The sequence below is a fragment of the Haliotis rufescens genome, unplaced genomic scaffold (genome assembly GCF_023055435.1).
Source record: "Haliotis rufescens isolate VD_foot unplaced genomic scaffold, xgHalRufe1.0.p SCAF_14, whole genome shotgun sequence".
NCBI classification, from domain to species: Eukaryota; Metazoa; Mollusca; class Gastropoda; order Lepetellida; family Haliotidae; genus Haliotis; species Haliotis rufescens.
In genome coordinates this window covers 3,368,101-3,385,334 of record NW_025963824.1, presented here as the reverse complement: position 1 = coordinate 3,385,334, position 17,234 = coordinate 3,368,101, and the positions used below count along the sequence as shown (strand labels likewise).

The window sequence follows — 17,234 nt, the reverse complement described above, 5'->3', positions numbered from 1 at the left end:
TGGAGTCAGTAACTGCGGAGGGCAGGCTTTTCAGGGGACTTGAGCCAATTTGAAGTGTTCTGGCAAAAGAGCTGTTATTAGAGCAACACGAGTAATCTCCCTTTGCGTAACATTTGCACTGTGAAGCTAAGCGCTGTTTTCTTCCATAGTGTTATCTGAGGTATGACGTCAGGGGGATCCGTCTTGTGGTAGATGCATGTAATGTGATTCTCCTGGCGGACTATTGAATGTATGTTCTGCTGAAAACGATTGACAGTTTCCTGGACACGTGATCCTGCCAGTGCTGGTCGCGATGAGGTGAGGTGAAATAGGGTTTAACACCGCTTCAACCAATTTTGCACTTATATAGCTACGTGCATGCACGTGTGTGTGTGTGTGTGTGTGGCTAGTCCGGACTCATGCCGATTTAGTGTGCTAGCCGACTGAGATACCATGTCGCAGTTTAACATGAATACCCACTCAGTCATAGTATACTGACTCCGAGCCGACCAGTCCTTGTTTTAGCACCTTAATCCCGAGAACCAGACAGGGTAACAACAAGTACCTTCTTTTAACGACTTTTGGTTTGACGCGGCCGGGGATCGAACCCCGGATCTTCCGCTCTCCGGGCGGACGCTCTACCACTAGACCACGGAGGCGGTCTTGATCGCGATGACGTAAGCTAACACATGAATCATGACACATTAATACAAATTCCTCATGGTGTATTGTCAAATACATGTTTCTTCAGCTGGGCGTCTTGCTTTATTGAAAAAAGCAAACAACTCTCCTGTCCTGGTCGTCATAGAAATGAAAAGTGCACTCGTTCAGACCACGCAGTGTCCAGCAGTCCTTGCTGTCAACACACAATGAGGTATCAAATATAATTTAACTCCAGATATAATGTCTCTCTTATCCAGACACAAGTAGGTATCAAATAATACTTAACTCCCGACATAATATTACTCTTATCCAGACACAATGAGGTATCAAATAATACTTAACTCCAGTTATAATGTCTCTCTTATCCAGACACAAGTAGGTATCAAATAATACCCAACTCCCGATATAATGTCTCTCTTATCCAGACACAATGAGGTATCAAATAATACTTAACTCCAGATATAATGTCTCTTTTATCCAGACACAATGAGGTATCAAATAGTGCTTAACTCCTGATATCATGTCTCTCTTATCCAGACACAATGAGGCATCAAATAGTGCTTAACTCCTGATATCATGTCTCTCTTATCCAGACACAATGAGGCATCAAATAGTGCTTAACTCCTGATATCATGTCTCTCTTATCCAGACACAATGAGGCATCAAATAGTGCTTAACTCCTGATATAATGCCTCCCTATGGCAAACATATCAAACATAATAAAAAATGGGTTAAGAGCACACACCTGGTGGTAGATACCTCAAGGTACTTACTAGCATTTTCCCTGGGGGTGGAGTGGACAAACCTAGTGGTAGATACCTCAAGGTACTTACTAGCACTTGGCCTGGGGGTGGAGAGGACACACCTAGTGGTAGATATCTCCCTGTACTTACTAACACTTGGCCTGGGGATGGAGAGGACACACCTAGTGGTAGATATCTCCCTGTACTTACTAGCATTTGGCCTGGGGGTGGAGAGGACACGCCTAGTGGTAGATACCTCTCTGTACTTACTAGCACTTCGCCTCGGGGTGGAGTGGACACACCTAGTGGTAGATACCTCCCTGTACTTACTAACACTTGGCCTGGGGGTGGAGAGGACCCGCCTAGTGGTAGATACCTCCCTGTACTTACTAGCACTTGGCCTGGGGGTGGAGAGGACACACCTAGTTGTAGATACCTCCCTTTACTTACTAGCACTTGGCCTGGGGGGTGGAGTGGACACACCTGGTGGTAGATACCTCCATATACTTACTAGCACTTGGCCTGGGGGTGGAGAGGACACACCTAGTGGTAGATACCTCGCTGTACTTACTAGCACTTGGCCTGGGGGTGGAGTGGACACACCTAGTGGTAGATACCCCCTGTACTTACTAGCACTTGGCCTGGGGGTGGAGAGGACACACCTAGTGGTAGATACCTCCCTTTACTTACTAGCACTTGGCCTGGGGGGTGGAGTGGACACACCTAGTGGTAGATACCTCCCTATACTTACTAGCACTTGGCCTGGGGGTGGAGAGGACACACCTAGTGGTAGATGCCTCGCTGTACTTACTAGCACTTGGCCTAGGGGTGGAGAGGACACGCCTAGTGGTAGATACCTCCCTGTACTTACTAGCACTTGGCCTGGGGGTGGAGAGAGCACACCTGGTGGTAGATACCTCCATGTACTTACTAGCAACTGGCCTTGGGGTGGAGAGGACACACCTAGTGGTAGATACCTCCATGTACTTAGTAGCACTTGGCCTGGGGGTGGAGTGGACACACCTAGTGGTAGATACCTCCCTGTACTTACTAGCACTTGGCCTGGGGGTGGAGAGGACACACCTAGTGGTAGATACCTCCATGTACTTAGTAGCACTTGGCCTGGGGGTGGAGTGGACACACCTAGTGGTAGATACCTCCCTGTACTTACTAAAAATTGGCCTGGGGGTGGAGTGGACACACCTAGTGGTAGATACATCCCTGTACTTACTACCAATTGGTCTGGGGGTGGATTGGACACACCTGGTGGTAGATACCTCCCTGTACTTACTAGCAATTGGCCTTGGGGTGGAGAGGACACACCTAGTGGGAGATACCTCCCTGTACTTACTAGCACTTGGCCTGGGGGTGGGAGTGGACACACCTAGTGGTAGATACCTCCCTGTACTTACTAGCAATTGGCCTGGGGATGGAGTGGAGACACCTAGTGGTAGATACCTTCCTGTATTTACTAGCAATTGGCCTAGGGGTGGAGAGGACACGCCTAGTGGAAGATACCTCCCTGTACTTACTAGCACTTGGCCTGGGGGTGGAGTGGACACACCTAGTGGTAGATACCTCGCTGTACTTACTAGCACTTGGCCTGGGGGTGGAGAGGACACACCTAGTGGTAGATACCTCCCTTTACTTACTAGCACTTGGCCTGGGGGGTGGAGTGGACACACCTAGTGGTAGATACCTCCCTATACTTACTAGCACCTGGCCTGGGGGTGGAGAGGACACACCTAGTGGTAGATGCCTCGCTGTACTTACTAGCACTTGGCCTAGGGGTGGAGAGGACACGCCTAGTGGTAGATACCTCCCTGTACTTACTAGCACTTGGCCTGGGGGTGGAGAGGACACACCTAGTGGTAGATACCTCCCTATACTTACTAGCACTTGGCCTGGGGGGTGGAGTGGACACACCTAGTGGTAGATACCTTCCTATACTTACTAGTACTTCGCCTGGGGCAGGAGAGGACACACCTAGTGGTAGATACCTCCCTGTACTTACTAGCACTTGGCCTGGGGGTGGAGTGACACACCTAGTGGTAGATACCTCCCTGTACTTACTAGCACTTGGCCTGGGGGTGGAGTGGACACACCTAGTGGTAGATACCTCCCTGTACTTACTAGCACTTGGCCTGGGGGTGGAGAGGACACACCTAGTGGTAGATACCTCCCTGTACTTACTAGCACTTGGCCTGGGGGTGGAGTGGACACACCTAGTGGTAGATACCTCCCTGTGCTTACTAGCAATTGGTCTGGGGGTGGAGTGGACACACCTGGTGGTAGATTCCTCCCTGTACTTACTAGCAATTGGCCTCGGGGTGGAGTGGAGACACCTAGTGGTAGATACCTTCCTGTATTTACTAGCACTTGGCCTGGGGGTCGAGTTGATACACCTAGTTGTAGATACCCCCCTGTACTTACTAGCACTTGGCCTCGGGGTGGAGAGGACACACCTAGTGGTAGATACCTCCCTGTACTTACTAGAACTTGGCTTTGGGGGTGGAGTCGACACACCTAGTGGTCGATACCCCCCTGTACTTACTAGCACCTGGCCTGGGGGTGGAGAGGACACACTTATTGGTAGATACCTCCCTGCACTTACTAGCACTTGGTCTGAGGGTGGAGTGGACACACCTAGTGGTAGATACCTCCCTGTACTTACTAGCACTTGGCCTGGGGGTGGAGAGGACACACCTAGTGGTAGATACCCCCCTATACATACTAGCACTCGGCCTGGGGGTGGAGAGGTCACACCTAGTGGAAGAAACCTACCTGTACTTACGAGCAGGGGCGGTCGGGTAGCCTGGTGGTTAAAGCGTTCGCTCGTCACGCCGAAGACCCGGGTTCGATTCCCGACATATGTACAATGTGTGAAGCCCATTTCTGGTGTCCCCCTTCGTGATGTTGCTGGAATATTGCTAAAAGCGGCGTAAAACCATACTCACTCACTCACTCACTTAAGAGCACTTGGCCTTGGGGTGGAGTGGACACACCTAGTGGTAGATACCTCCCTGTATTTATTAGCAGTTGGCCTCGGGGTGGAGTGGACACACATGGTGGTAGATACCTCCATGTACCTACCAGCACTTGGCCTGGGGATGGAGAGGACACACTTAGTGATAGATACCTCCCTGTACTTACTAGCAATTGGCCTGGGGGTGGAGTGGACACACCTGGTGGTAGATACCTCCCTGTACTTACTAAAAATTGGCCTGGGGGTGGAGAGGACACACCTAGTGGTAGATACCTCCCTGTACTTACTAGCACTTGGCCTGGGTGTCCAGTGGACACACCTAGTTGTAGATATCCCCTGTACTTACGAGCACTTGGCCTCGGGGTGGAGAGGACACACCTGGTGGTAGATACCTCCCTGTACTTACGAGCACTTGGCCTCGGGGTGGAGAGGACACACCTAGTGGTAGATACCTCCCTGTACTTACGAGCACTTGGCCTCGGGGTGGAGAGGACACACCTAGTGGTAGATACCTCCCTGTACTTACGAGCACTTGGCCTCGGGGTGGAGAGGACACACCTAGTGGTAGATACCTCCCTGTACTTACGAGCACTTGGCCTCGGGGTGGAGAGGACACACCTAGTGGTAGATACCTCCCTGTACTTACTAGCACTTGGCCTGGGGGTGGAGTGGACACACCTAGTGGTAGATACCTCCCTGTACTTACTAGCACTTGGCCTGGGGGTGGAGTGGACACACCTGGTGGTAGATACCTCCATGTACTTACTAGCACTTGGCCTTGGGGTGGAGAGGACACACCTAGTGGTAGATACCTCCCTGTACTTACTAGAACTTGGCTTTGGGGGTGGAGTCGACACACCTAGTGGTCGATACCCCCCTGTACTTACTAGCACCTGGCCTGGGGGTGGAGAGGACACACTTATTGGTAGATACCTCCCTGCACTTACTAGCACTTGGTCTGAGGGTGGAGTGGACACACCTAGTGGTAGATACCTCCCTGTACTTACTAGCACTTGGCCTGGGGGTGGAGAGGACACACCTAGTGGTAGATACCCCCCTATACATACTAGCACTCGGCCTGGGGGTGGAGAGGACACACCTAGTGGAAGAAACCTACCTGTACTTACGAGCAGGGGCGGTCGGGTAGCCTGGTGGTTAAAGCGTTCGCTCGTCACGCCGAAGACCCGGGTTCGATTCCCGACATATGTACAATGTGTGAAGCCCATTTCTGGTGTCCCCCTTCGTGATGTTGCTGGAATATTGCTAAAAGCGGCGTAAAACCATACTCACTCACTCACTCACTTAAGAGCACTTGGCCTTGGGGTGGAGTGGACACACCTAGTGGTAGATACCTCCCTGTATTTATTAGCAGTTGGCCTCGGGGTGGAGTGGACACACATGGTGGTAGATACCTCCATGTACCTACCAGCACTTGGCCTGGGGATGGAGAGGACACACTTAGTGATAGATACCTCCCTGTACTTACTAGCAATTGGCCTGGGGGTGGAGTGGACACACCTGGTGGTAGATACCTCCCTGTACTTACTAAAAATTGGCCTGGGGGTGGAGAGGACACACCTAGTGGTAGATACCTCCCTGTACTTACTAGCACTTGGCCTGGGTGTCCAGTGGACACACCTAGTTGTAGATATCCCCTGTACTTACGAGCACTTGGCCTCGGGGTGGAGAGGACACACCTGGTGGTAGATACCTCCCTGTACTTACGAGCACTTGGCCTCGGGGTGGAGAGGACACACCTAGTGGTAGATACCTCCCTGTACTTACGAGCACTTGGCCTCGGGGTGGAGAGGACACACCTAGTGGTAGATACCTCCCTGTACTTACGAGCACTTGGCCTCGGGGTGGAGAGGACACACCTAGTGGTAGATACCTCCCTGTACTTACGAGCACTTGGCCTCGGGGTGGAGAGGACACACCTAGTGGTAGATACCTCCCTGTACTTACTAGCACTTGGCCTGGGGGTGGAGTGGACACACCTAGTGGTAGATACCTCCCTGTACTTACTAGCACTTGGCCTGGGGGTGGAGTGGACACACCTGGTGGTAGATACCCCCCTGTACTTACTAGCACTTGGCCTGGGGGTGGAGTGGACACACCTAGTGGTAGATACCCCCCTGTACATACTAGCACTTGGCCTGGGGGTGGAGAGGACACACCTAGTGGTAGGTACCTCCTTGTACTTACTAGCACTTGGCCTCGGGGTGGAGTGGACACACTTCAGCTTCCGGACAGTCTGACGAGTGTGTCATGGCCACAGGTTCTCCCCACGCCATTGTCACACCTTAGACAGAACATATCATGGAGGTAGAATCATGCATCTGGATGTTCACAGCGTCTCCCGTCATGTACATTTATCATTTACACATGCATAAAAGTTAGGCGCCACCCACCATATTTGTGAGCTGTTACTTTTGGCACTTCAAAGTTTTTTTGTGATGTAACTGTCATGATATCAGCAGACCATATCAGGTGTCACATAGACACCCTATTGCAAGACAGAAACGTCAGTAAAGTTTGTATAATCCACGGACATTGACCACAGCTACAACCCTATGCCTCATACTCATTACAATTCGATGAATGTATTTCTGAGGCCCAGGGGATCACGATGTCTGATTTTCCGGCCAAGAATGTCCCAGAGATGCTCGGATTAAGATCCGGACTGCAGGCCAGCAAAGGAAGAGTGCCAATAGCTTCTTTACGCAAATAAGCCAAAACTGCCCGAGATCCGTGTGGTCTAGGATTGTCGTCCATGTAAACAGGTCTTGTCTGAAGAGGATGGTTGTCAAAATGAGGGACTACCACTGGACGAAGAACGGCATCTTGGTACTGTTGGCCATTCAGGTTTCCACGAATTTTCACCAGCGGAAGTTTGCAGCCGAAAGGAAACACAACCCCATATCATGACAGACTCCCGCCACATGCTAAGGTCTCCTGGATGTTCCTTGGTGCAAAACGAGTGTTACGTTGCCACCAAACACGTTTTCGACCATCAACAGTTTGTAGTAGCAATCGACACTCGGCAGACCAATGGATCCTTCTCCAGTTGGCCAAGTTCCATCGACTAGGGGCACGACACCATATCAGACGATTCCGCATGTGCCTCTCAGTCATTTGAGGACGTTTAACTGGTCTTCAGGCATTATAACAAGCTGCTCTGAGGCGCCGCCTTACGGTCATCGTCGAAGTCTCTGATGGGTAATCCACTGCAATCATAAATCTGTTGAAGTGGCAAATGGATTTCGTCTGACTATCCTGAAAAGACGTCTATCCTCTCTGTTAGAGGTCTTTCGTGGCCTACCAGAGCTATGCCTGTCATTGGCATCATTGGTTTGACAATGTTTGACAATCAAACGATTGATAACACTGTGATGACGACCCATTTGTCTTGCAATGATCCTGCATGACATGCCAGCATTTTTTATGCCTATCACTTGCCATCTTTCAGCGTTCGTTAACTTTCTCCTCACCATGGGTGATTTTCAACTTCTATTTGAAGGGGAATCTCACACAGGAGCAAAATGCAACCACGTGTCTGAAACTTGAATTTCACTAGTTATAGTGAGTGAGTGAGTGAGTTGGGTTTAACGCCGCTTTTATTAGTATTCCAGTTATATCGCGGCGTGTCAGCTTAATTAAGGGAGGAAAGCCCGAAGTGATGCAGGACTCAGACGTTTATCACTTCGGTGAAACCCACGAGCACGGGTATGGTGCTGACAAACCTAGAAACATAATCGGGGCGAACCGGGATTCGAACCCATAATCATAGGTTTCTGAAGTGCCCAAGTGACGCAACTCTGCACAGCGAATCGCGGCGACTTAGACGACTGGGCCACCCGTGCCCCACTCACTATCTATAGGGTAGGGGAACTGCAGCAAAACGTAAAGCCCGCTTTCCTTGTGGTATCTGGACAAATTTGGGTTCATGAAACTATCGAAGCCTAATTTAGTCATACATCATCATATTTCGTATTTCTGATTCCCACACGTGAAATCAAGAGACTATGAATATGGTGGCGCTTAACTTTTGTGCATGTGTATAGATACATTTGTGAGAATGTAGCAATCGCCTCATAGAAATGAAATACGTGTCAAGGAGCTTGCAGACTTCATTCAACATCACGATGCAACCATGCAGCCTTAAATAGTTGGAAATACAAAGCTATTTTCATTTATATTCCTTAAAAACAGTTTCCCAGTGTTGCATAGGCTATAAGTTGTACAATATCGAGGGGCGGTCGAGTAGCCTAGTGGTTAAAGCGTTCGCTCGTCACGCCGAAGACCCGGGTTCGATTCCCGACATGGGTACAATGTGTGAAGCCCATTTCTGGTGTCCCCCGCCGTGATATTGCTGGAATATTGCTAAAAGCGGCGTAAAATCAAACTCACTCACTCACTACAATATCGATAGCGCGAGACTGGTCAGACTAAATGCTTTGTTTTAAATTAGATTTATTGACGATATACTGATGCATCTATGGACCCTTACATATTGCATGAGATCACACGCAACCAATCAAAACTTTAAAATGTTCAACTTACTGAATACCACAAGCAGGATAATTCTCATGTCCATTGTTAGCTGTTGCGTCTGTCCTGGGAAGTGTGCAGGTGTGACCCACACGTAACGCCAACATCGATAAGGACGCAGGTCAAGATTATCTCTAATCATATACTCTGCCATGTCCTGGGCCTGGGATTGCTTGAAAACAATATACAAACAATGCCTCCAAATGTCTACCATAAGACTGTATTGCGCAATTTAAAATCCTCGTCGAAAGCGCATGCTCGACCGCACCTCAAAAGCTGTGAATTCTAAAATGCTTGGCTATCAGATCCAAAGCGCCGGCTGTGTGTTCTCTGTCCTGCTATAAAGTGCACGTTTTAAGTTACGTCATAATGGACTGATGTCGTCGCGCTGTTCAAGTTTTGCCCCTCGTGAGCTAACGTATCCTTGGTAACATCGCTCTTTCATTACTGTTAAGCAAGATGGCGTGTCCACCTCAATCTTCGATGAAACTGTTTCATTAAACTTGTCGAATATTTGAATATTATTGCATGGGAAGAAATATGGCAAGATGATGTCAACCATCTCTTATGTCCTAGGCAAACCACTGTGTCACAAATTTGTCCTTCTCTGAACAAAGAAATGAGCAATCGTTGAAAAGTTTCATAACCACATGTTGTTGGCAGGGTATTGATTGTAGCTGTCTTACATTGTTTCTGTTGAGATTCGGTAGACGTTCATTGCATTGTGTTTGGACAGTGATTAGTTGTCAGGAATATAGTACTGTTTGATGTAAGCAGTTTTTAGGAAGTTACTTTATTTAGATGCTTTAGTTGTGTGTAAATTTCCGGCATACCGTGGACTTATGTTGACTATTCTGTAATGTTCTAGTGCCGCTAGACTGGGGAGGGCACTGTGTAGAAATGTCCAGTAGCAAAGTTACATTTGGTTTGTTGTTCAACGCCGCAGTCAGCAATATTCCAGCTATAAAACGACGGTTTGTAAATAATCGAGTGGGTTGCTGAAGACCTATTCTACCCAAGGATATTTAAGGGTCACAGCACACAAGGGGCTGAGAGCGTGTCCCTTGTCTCTTTCACGCATTTCATTACATCTAGACCAGCTTTCGTGTGAAGATCAATCATCACCCTGGATTCCCTGCCTTGAAGCTTGACCACTGTCGCCCCTGGGTGAATATACTATTATTGACTTCTTCTGTCACCACTGCATTTTTCGTGTTTGTTACTAACCACTGCCATCATGTTATATACTGTCATTCGACTCTATTGTGTACTGCCATTGTAATTGCTGTGCAGTAATTTGTGTTTATTTGTAAACCTAGTAAATATTGTTATACAAGTGTTTATTGTATCCCATTCGTTGGTTCTTTTGCGTACATATTTTTGGGTTAACATATTGTTTTAATGTAGTAATGGACACGTAACAATGTACACCTATTGCTCAGCGTACGGCATTTAGCAAAACGTACTTACCGGCTGCTATTGCTCTTCCTCCGCCATGTCCGACCCACGGCCATAGCACACCCCAGGCCGTCGATTCACGTCGGTTACGGTATCATGTAGCGCGACGAACTCGGTGAGCACACTATGCCATGGCACGCAGTTGCTACAGTCTGCTAACATTAATGGAGGAAACAAAGTTACGACTTGTGTAACAGACAACGCCTGAACTCACTGTAACCAACCACAGACAACCAGCACAGAAACGTCTACATTTCTTACACCTCATTGGGTGTGTCCCCAGCAACCTGTCAGTATGTTGTCCGTAAAGACGTATTGAGTTGGTTGATCAAGGCTCAGTTAATGGCGTCATGGCATCTTATTGGGTGTGTCCACAGCAACCTGTCAGTATGTTGTCCGTAAAGACTTATTGAGTTGGTTGATCAAGGCTCAGTTGATGGTGTCATGGCATCTCATTGGGTGTGTCCCCTGCAACCTGTCAGTATGTTGTTCGTAAAGACTTATTGAGTTGGTTGATCAAGGCTCAGTTAATGGCGTCATGGCATCTCATTGGGTGTGTCCCCTGCAATCTGTCAGTATGTTGTCCGTAAAGACTTATTGAGTTGGTTGATCAAGGCTCAGTTGATGGTGTCATGGCATCTCATTGGGTGTGTCCAGAGCAACCTGTCAGTATGTTGTTCGTAAAGACTTAAAGAGTTGGTTGATCAAGGCTCAGTTAATGGCGTCATGGCATCTCATTGGGTGTGTCCACAGCAACCTGTCAGTATGTTGTTCGTAAAGACTTATTGAGTTGGTTGATCAAGGCTCAGTTGATGGTGTCATGGCATCTCATTGGGTGTGTCCCCTGCAATCTGTCAGTATGTTGTCCGTAAAGACTTATTGAGTTGGTTGATCAAGGCTCAGTTGATGGTGTCATGGCATCTCATTGGGTGTGTCCAGAGCAACCTGTCAGTATGTTGTTCGTAAAGACTTAAAGAGTTGGTTGATCAAGGCTCAGTTAATGGCGTCATGGCATCTCATTGGGTGTGTCCACAGCAACCTGTCAGTATGTTGTTCGTAAAGACTTATTGAGTTGGTTGATCAAGGCTCAGTTGATGGCGTCATGACATATCATTGGGTGTGTCCACAGCAACCTGTCAGTATGTTGTTCGTAAAGACTTATTGACTTGGTTGATCAAGGCTCAGTTGATAGCGTCATGGCATCTCATTGGGTGTGTCCCCTGCAACCTGTCAGTATGTTGTTCGTAAAGACTTAAAGAGTTGGTTGATCAAGGCTCAGTTAATGGCGTCATGGCATCTCATTGGGTGTGTCCACAGCAACCTGTCAGTATGTTGTTCGTAAAGACTTATTGAGTTGGTTGATCAAGGCTCAGTTGATGGCGTCATGACATATCATTGGGTGTGTCCACAGCAACCTGTCAGTATGTTGTTCGTAAAGACTTATTGACTTGGTTGATCAAGGCTCAGTTGATAGCGTCATGGCATCTCATTGGCGTGGATCGTTGCTCATAATATTCATGACTGGATTTTCTTGGCCCAACTGGAATATTAACAGATCGTCTTCACATTGTTAAAGTTAAGTGTAACGGGTTTGGGATTGAGGCGTGGTCTTAAGGATGTTTGATGTCCAATGCCAACATTCAGTTTCAAAGAGATATTGTAAAAAACTTATTTAAAAGAAAATTATAATAAATACCAATAATAAAAGTCAATGGAAATCTTGTCAGTTTTGACAGATAGTTAATCAATTTCTACAAATTCTAGCTTTTGCTTAATTAATCTGCTTAAAAATCCAAGGTAATTAAAATAAAATCTGAGATATACGACTGTGGAATCATTAATAAAACTCACTTGGCCCAAAAACTATAATTTGAGTCTGTTATTTCTGTAACTGATTTGGAAAGAGATTGTAATCCTGGTGACGTCACTTCCCGAAATACATGTATTTTTGTTGAAAATAATATTTTTACTTTAGTGGATTTAAAGCATGAAACAATCTCAGAATGAACTACACACTTTTTGATGACGTGAACGCCAGTGAATCGCGGGATTATTTGAGCCGATCTCTGAGCTATAACTGTTAAATGTTACGATGATGCAATATACATAGACTTTACACGCAAGACGTGTATGTAGTAGTTTAAAAAACATATCTGGAACAGCTATTAAAACAATGCGGTTTCATGAACGTGGGTGAAAACCTAAGGTCTCGAGCGTTTACGACTGATAAAAAAAGAAATGCAACGACTGATGAGTGTACACACGAGCAACGCGGGCGGGCCCTTGGTGTGATACAGATGAGAGTCACCCATACCCGCATTGTTCGAATGTCTTGTTGATGTAACTAACCTGATGCAACGTTACAGACAGACCGTCCAGACATCAGACAGACACCAAGAACGTGCAGATCCAGGGTTAACGAAGTCCAACGAAGTCTGGTACTTGCGTACTTTGCATCAGTAGAATAGATTCCTGACAGTGACGTCATCAGCGACCAAAGCCCTAATGCATATGGATAGACGACAGCGGCCAGGCGACCCATGGCTCAAGGAATTAGAGCTTACAGACCTCACAGTTATTGATAGCACAACATTATTGAGACGCGCCCGGACTGTACGTCATGGGCAATTGAAGACATCCATTTGACGTCCCGTCAGATAGCTTCTGAATCTTGCATCTAATACAGCGAAACCCCGTTAGCCCAGAGACTCAGCAGTATATTGCACAAAGGGACAATATCATACCTTGTTTTGTCTATGTGTACGATCCAAAATGACATTGTTTCCCAGATTGTTTCGTCTACATATATGGCACGAAGGGACATTATTTCATACCTTGTCTCGTAGTAATATATAGTACAAAGAGACCATATATGTTACAAAGGGACATTATTTCATACATCGCCTTGTCTGCATATAGTTACAAAGGGACAGGGGGCACGGGTGACCCAGTCGTATAAGGCGCCACGATTCGCTATGCAGAGTTGCGTCCCTTGTGCACGCCAGAAACCTATGATTGTGGGTTCGAATCCCGGTGCGCCCAGATTATGTTTCTAGGTTTGTCAGCACCATACCCGACTCACCGAAGTGGTAAACGTCTGAGACCTGCATCACTTTCGGGCTTTCCTCCCACATTAAGCTGACACGCCGTTATATGAATGGAATAATGTGAGAAGTGGCGTTAAACCCAACTCACTCACTACAAAGCAACATTGTTTCATCCTTTGTTTTGTCAAAGTATATGGTACAAGAGACAAATGTCACAAAAGGACAGTATTTCAAATATTGTTTTGTAGCATAATATTGCCCCGTCAACATACATGGCACAAGGGCATATACAAGTCTACATAAACGTCACAAAAGGACAGTATTTCAAATATTGTTTTGTAACCTATGTGGTACAAAGGGATATTATTTCATATATTGCCCCGTCAACATACATTCCACAAGGGGCATTATTTCATCTTTTGTTTCGTCGTCGTATATAGTACAAAGAGGCACTATTTCATATATTGCCTCATCTACATATATGGCACAATGGGATATTATTTCATATATTCGAATATGTGTTATATTATTGGTGAAGTTATATTATCGCTCCCCGGTCAATGGGTCAGTGGGAACGGGGTTTTCTTTTTCATGTTCCTAGGGAGTATACAACCCAAGCTGTCTGTGAGTCACATTACTATCTCATCCTACCGGGTACCCATTCACTGCTTAGTGAACAGAGACATAATTCGAACAAAGGCACTTGGCTATGGAGACACCACATGTAGTATACCACATTGAGTAGCAGTGATTTGCCAATTTACATTTTACACCCAATATAACCTGGTTGTTCCCTGGCCTTGATGGTTAATTATATTGCATGTGCTTCATTGTGGAGCAGGACTGAAGCCATAACAACTATCAGGACGTGCAGGAGGCAATCTGACAAACACGGTCACCCATCCAAGGACTCTCGGCGACAGACGTTGCTTCACTTCCACTGGTTTATGACCTGTGCGCTGTAATCCCTAAGTTTCAGCAAACATCAGGTTGTCCTGCAGAGAACAGGGAGAGTTGGGTTCTATTGGGCAGCCTTGTGATGAAATCCCTGTACTCCCCTATCGCTCCAATCTGAGACTGTGATCGGGTTGTATGTAAACAAGTTTTAAAAGCGTACTCCGGGTGGCGGTGCAGGGCACTGAGAATACAGCTATGTTCTACTGGGCATTCTAGTAGTGAAGGCGCCGGTGTAGGAGGCTCAAATCACTCCTCAGGCTCAAATGACTCCCCCATTTGTTTTGAAGAATACAAATGTTTTGATACTAATTGTGCAACAGTCTGTGAATGTCGGACACAAATAATATATTTTAGATGACACAGCAAAGTATTTTTTGATGATTGCACCCCTTCCTTTTTTACATATTTCGTTTCGTTTAGACTTTTGAAATACTGTTAAACATCAGCAACTTTATTTTCTGACATAATGGCTGGATATGATGTGGTATTGACGCTTGACTGCAATATATGTTGACCTCTGCGCGTAGGTACGGGGTGTAGAGCCACTCGCTGACTCAAAGGGTTGTTATGCAGTAGTAGTAGTAGTCCACTGATATAAACAGAGTGAGTCCCAGGTAAAACAGTGTTTCTTGAATATAGGCAGGCACTGCTCGCCGTCTTAAAAAAATCATACTATTTATAATTGGGTATGCGGTCATACTTTGTGGTCGCTGCGTCACCCTATCTGCCGAGACGTAGCTGAGTGTTGTTAAACAAACAATGAAACATGTAAGGTGAGGTCGATTTTATGCATGTGAGTGAGTGAGTGAGTGAGCGTAAATATGTGAGGGAGTGAGGGAGTGAGTGTAAATATGTGAGTGAGTGTAAATATGTGACTGAGTGTAAATATGTGACTGAGTGAGTGAGTGAGTGAGTGAGTGCTAGGCCACTAAGATACCATGCCTCAGTTTATCACGGATACCCCACTCAGACTCCGAACCGACAAGCCCTTTTTAATCCCTCTAATGCTGAGTGATCTTGAAAATTATTATAACGACAACCATGCAGCTGAAAGATTTATTCTTCCTCGTAGGAAGGAAACACAGTGAAACATTTAGACCACATTGCTTGTGTGCTGATTATCCAAGACATCATAGTAAGATAAAGTGTATCGAATGTCTACTGTGTGATTTACAGGGTGATGACCCTTTATGAAACTTCTGAACAAAGATTGGCGGTGTTAAAATCTGCCCATGACAGCTCTCGACATGTTACCACCGTTTCCGTTGTTTAGGGAGAGACCATTTCATTTTTAGGAGGGTGTGTGTCATTGTTTACATTTCACCGATGTGACGACCACTTTGGAGCCTCGAAACAGCTTAGATAATCTTTTCCTTCTCTAAAAGTAACAATGGCTGTTATTCTCGTGACATATACATTGCAAGAGTATTCGTGAAAATGCTAGAAAAAAATTAACCACCCGTTCTAGCGTTTGTCTGTAGTAAATTTGTTCGTCTAGTGGAGGCGGCCATTGTGCAGTCATTGCCTGGGTCAGTGTAGCGCCAGCGCAGCATGCCCAGGGAACCAGGCTGTCTCCCTGACTGACCATGTCAGTCGTGTTTTTAGAGCGAGGTATTACGTAACGTGTGGCAGGGTCATTGTCCCATGTTTTTGTATATACGTTTTTGTATATACGGCGACGTTAGGAGGTGTTAATTCGAATGTATAGATCGCGCTGGAGATTAAGGGTCAGGCCCGGAGGGGCTTCTGATAAGAGGGGATACGCCGAATCGTTTGCTGAATATATTAAACAGACAAAATTCATAGAATTTCGGTGCACTTGGAAACATATTGAACCAGTTAGTTATTTAGATGAATGAAATGTTAAATAAATGTATTGAAATGGTTTGCACTATTTGAAATAAAAGTATTGAAATGGTTTGCACTATTTGAAATAAAAGTATAGAAATGGTTTGCACTATAACAATACCCCTGAACGTCGTGGAGCTTTTGTCCTCAAAAGCGTTTAAAAATAGTGACAATATGGACAGTACAATGCAAGTGACATCGACAGGTTGACAAGTAGTGGCTTCCAGAACAACACTTGACTGAGATGAATGAAATGACATTAGGTAAGATATACAGGCGTATAAAAGTAAAAAAGTGAATAACAGCATTGTCAATATCGGTGAAACAATTGCATATAACATTAACAAGTTGAGCGGAGGTGCCGGCACGAACACACAAAATACAGGTGAGCGGAGATTCCGGCTCATACACAAAGAACATTGGACGAGTTTCCACTGAACGGCACATCCTGCCCGCGGTCGCCCTTGCAGTCGGAATACCAGACAGCTAGATCACAGGTATCACATTGAAACAGACAATAAACATTGTTGAAGTAAAGTACACTGATGACTTAGGGACAAAAACATTATGTGCGTAAAGCGTTGTCGTTTGCATATGAAAGTAATATTTTCATGATAACAGTAAGGTCTTTGAAATTGGGAGTCTTATATTGTGAGCCTAGACTCGACAAGGCTAGCAGATGTGGAATGTGAAAAAAAAAATGCAACCATGTGAAATTGTCTTGAAGATATTTGAACAAATCGTATTTTGTGTGCCAGAGACCATTAACGGTTGCACGGATATACATAATTTTTGCCTGTATCATAATTAAGCACAAAATGAAGTTGGCAAAACGAAGATGTAGGATATAGACTGTACACGCAGTCTCCACTAAATAAGCTTAGTAAGCAGCGAGGCTCCCTAACTTATTATACTTCTAAAATCGCTGCTACTACATCTATTTTATCACTTTTCCCAAAGAGTACAAATAATTTCAGTGCTTACATACTCAAAAAGGAATAA

General features: G+C 45.9%; 1 protein-coding gene across 1 annotated transcript; it reads right to left on the bottom strand.

Moving 5' to 3' along the window:
* Positions 1-687: 687 nt before the first annotated feature.
* On the bottom strand, positions 688-9,074 carry LOC124127907. The gene is made up of 3 exons (XM_048395648.1): positions 8,935-9,074; positions 6,577-6,673; positions 688-835 (listed from the first exon to the last, which is right to left on the bottom strand). Exons 1-3 carry the CDS (start codon positions 9,062-9,064, stop codon positions 745-747), a joined length of 318 nt encoding a protein of 105 aa, XP_048251605.1. The 5' UTR covers positions 9,065-9,074; the 3' UTR covers positions 688-744.
* Positions 9,075-17,234: the final 8,160 nt, after the last annotated feature.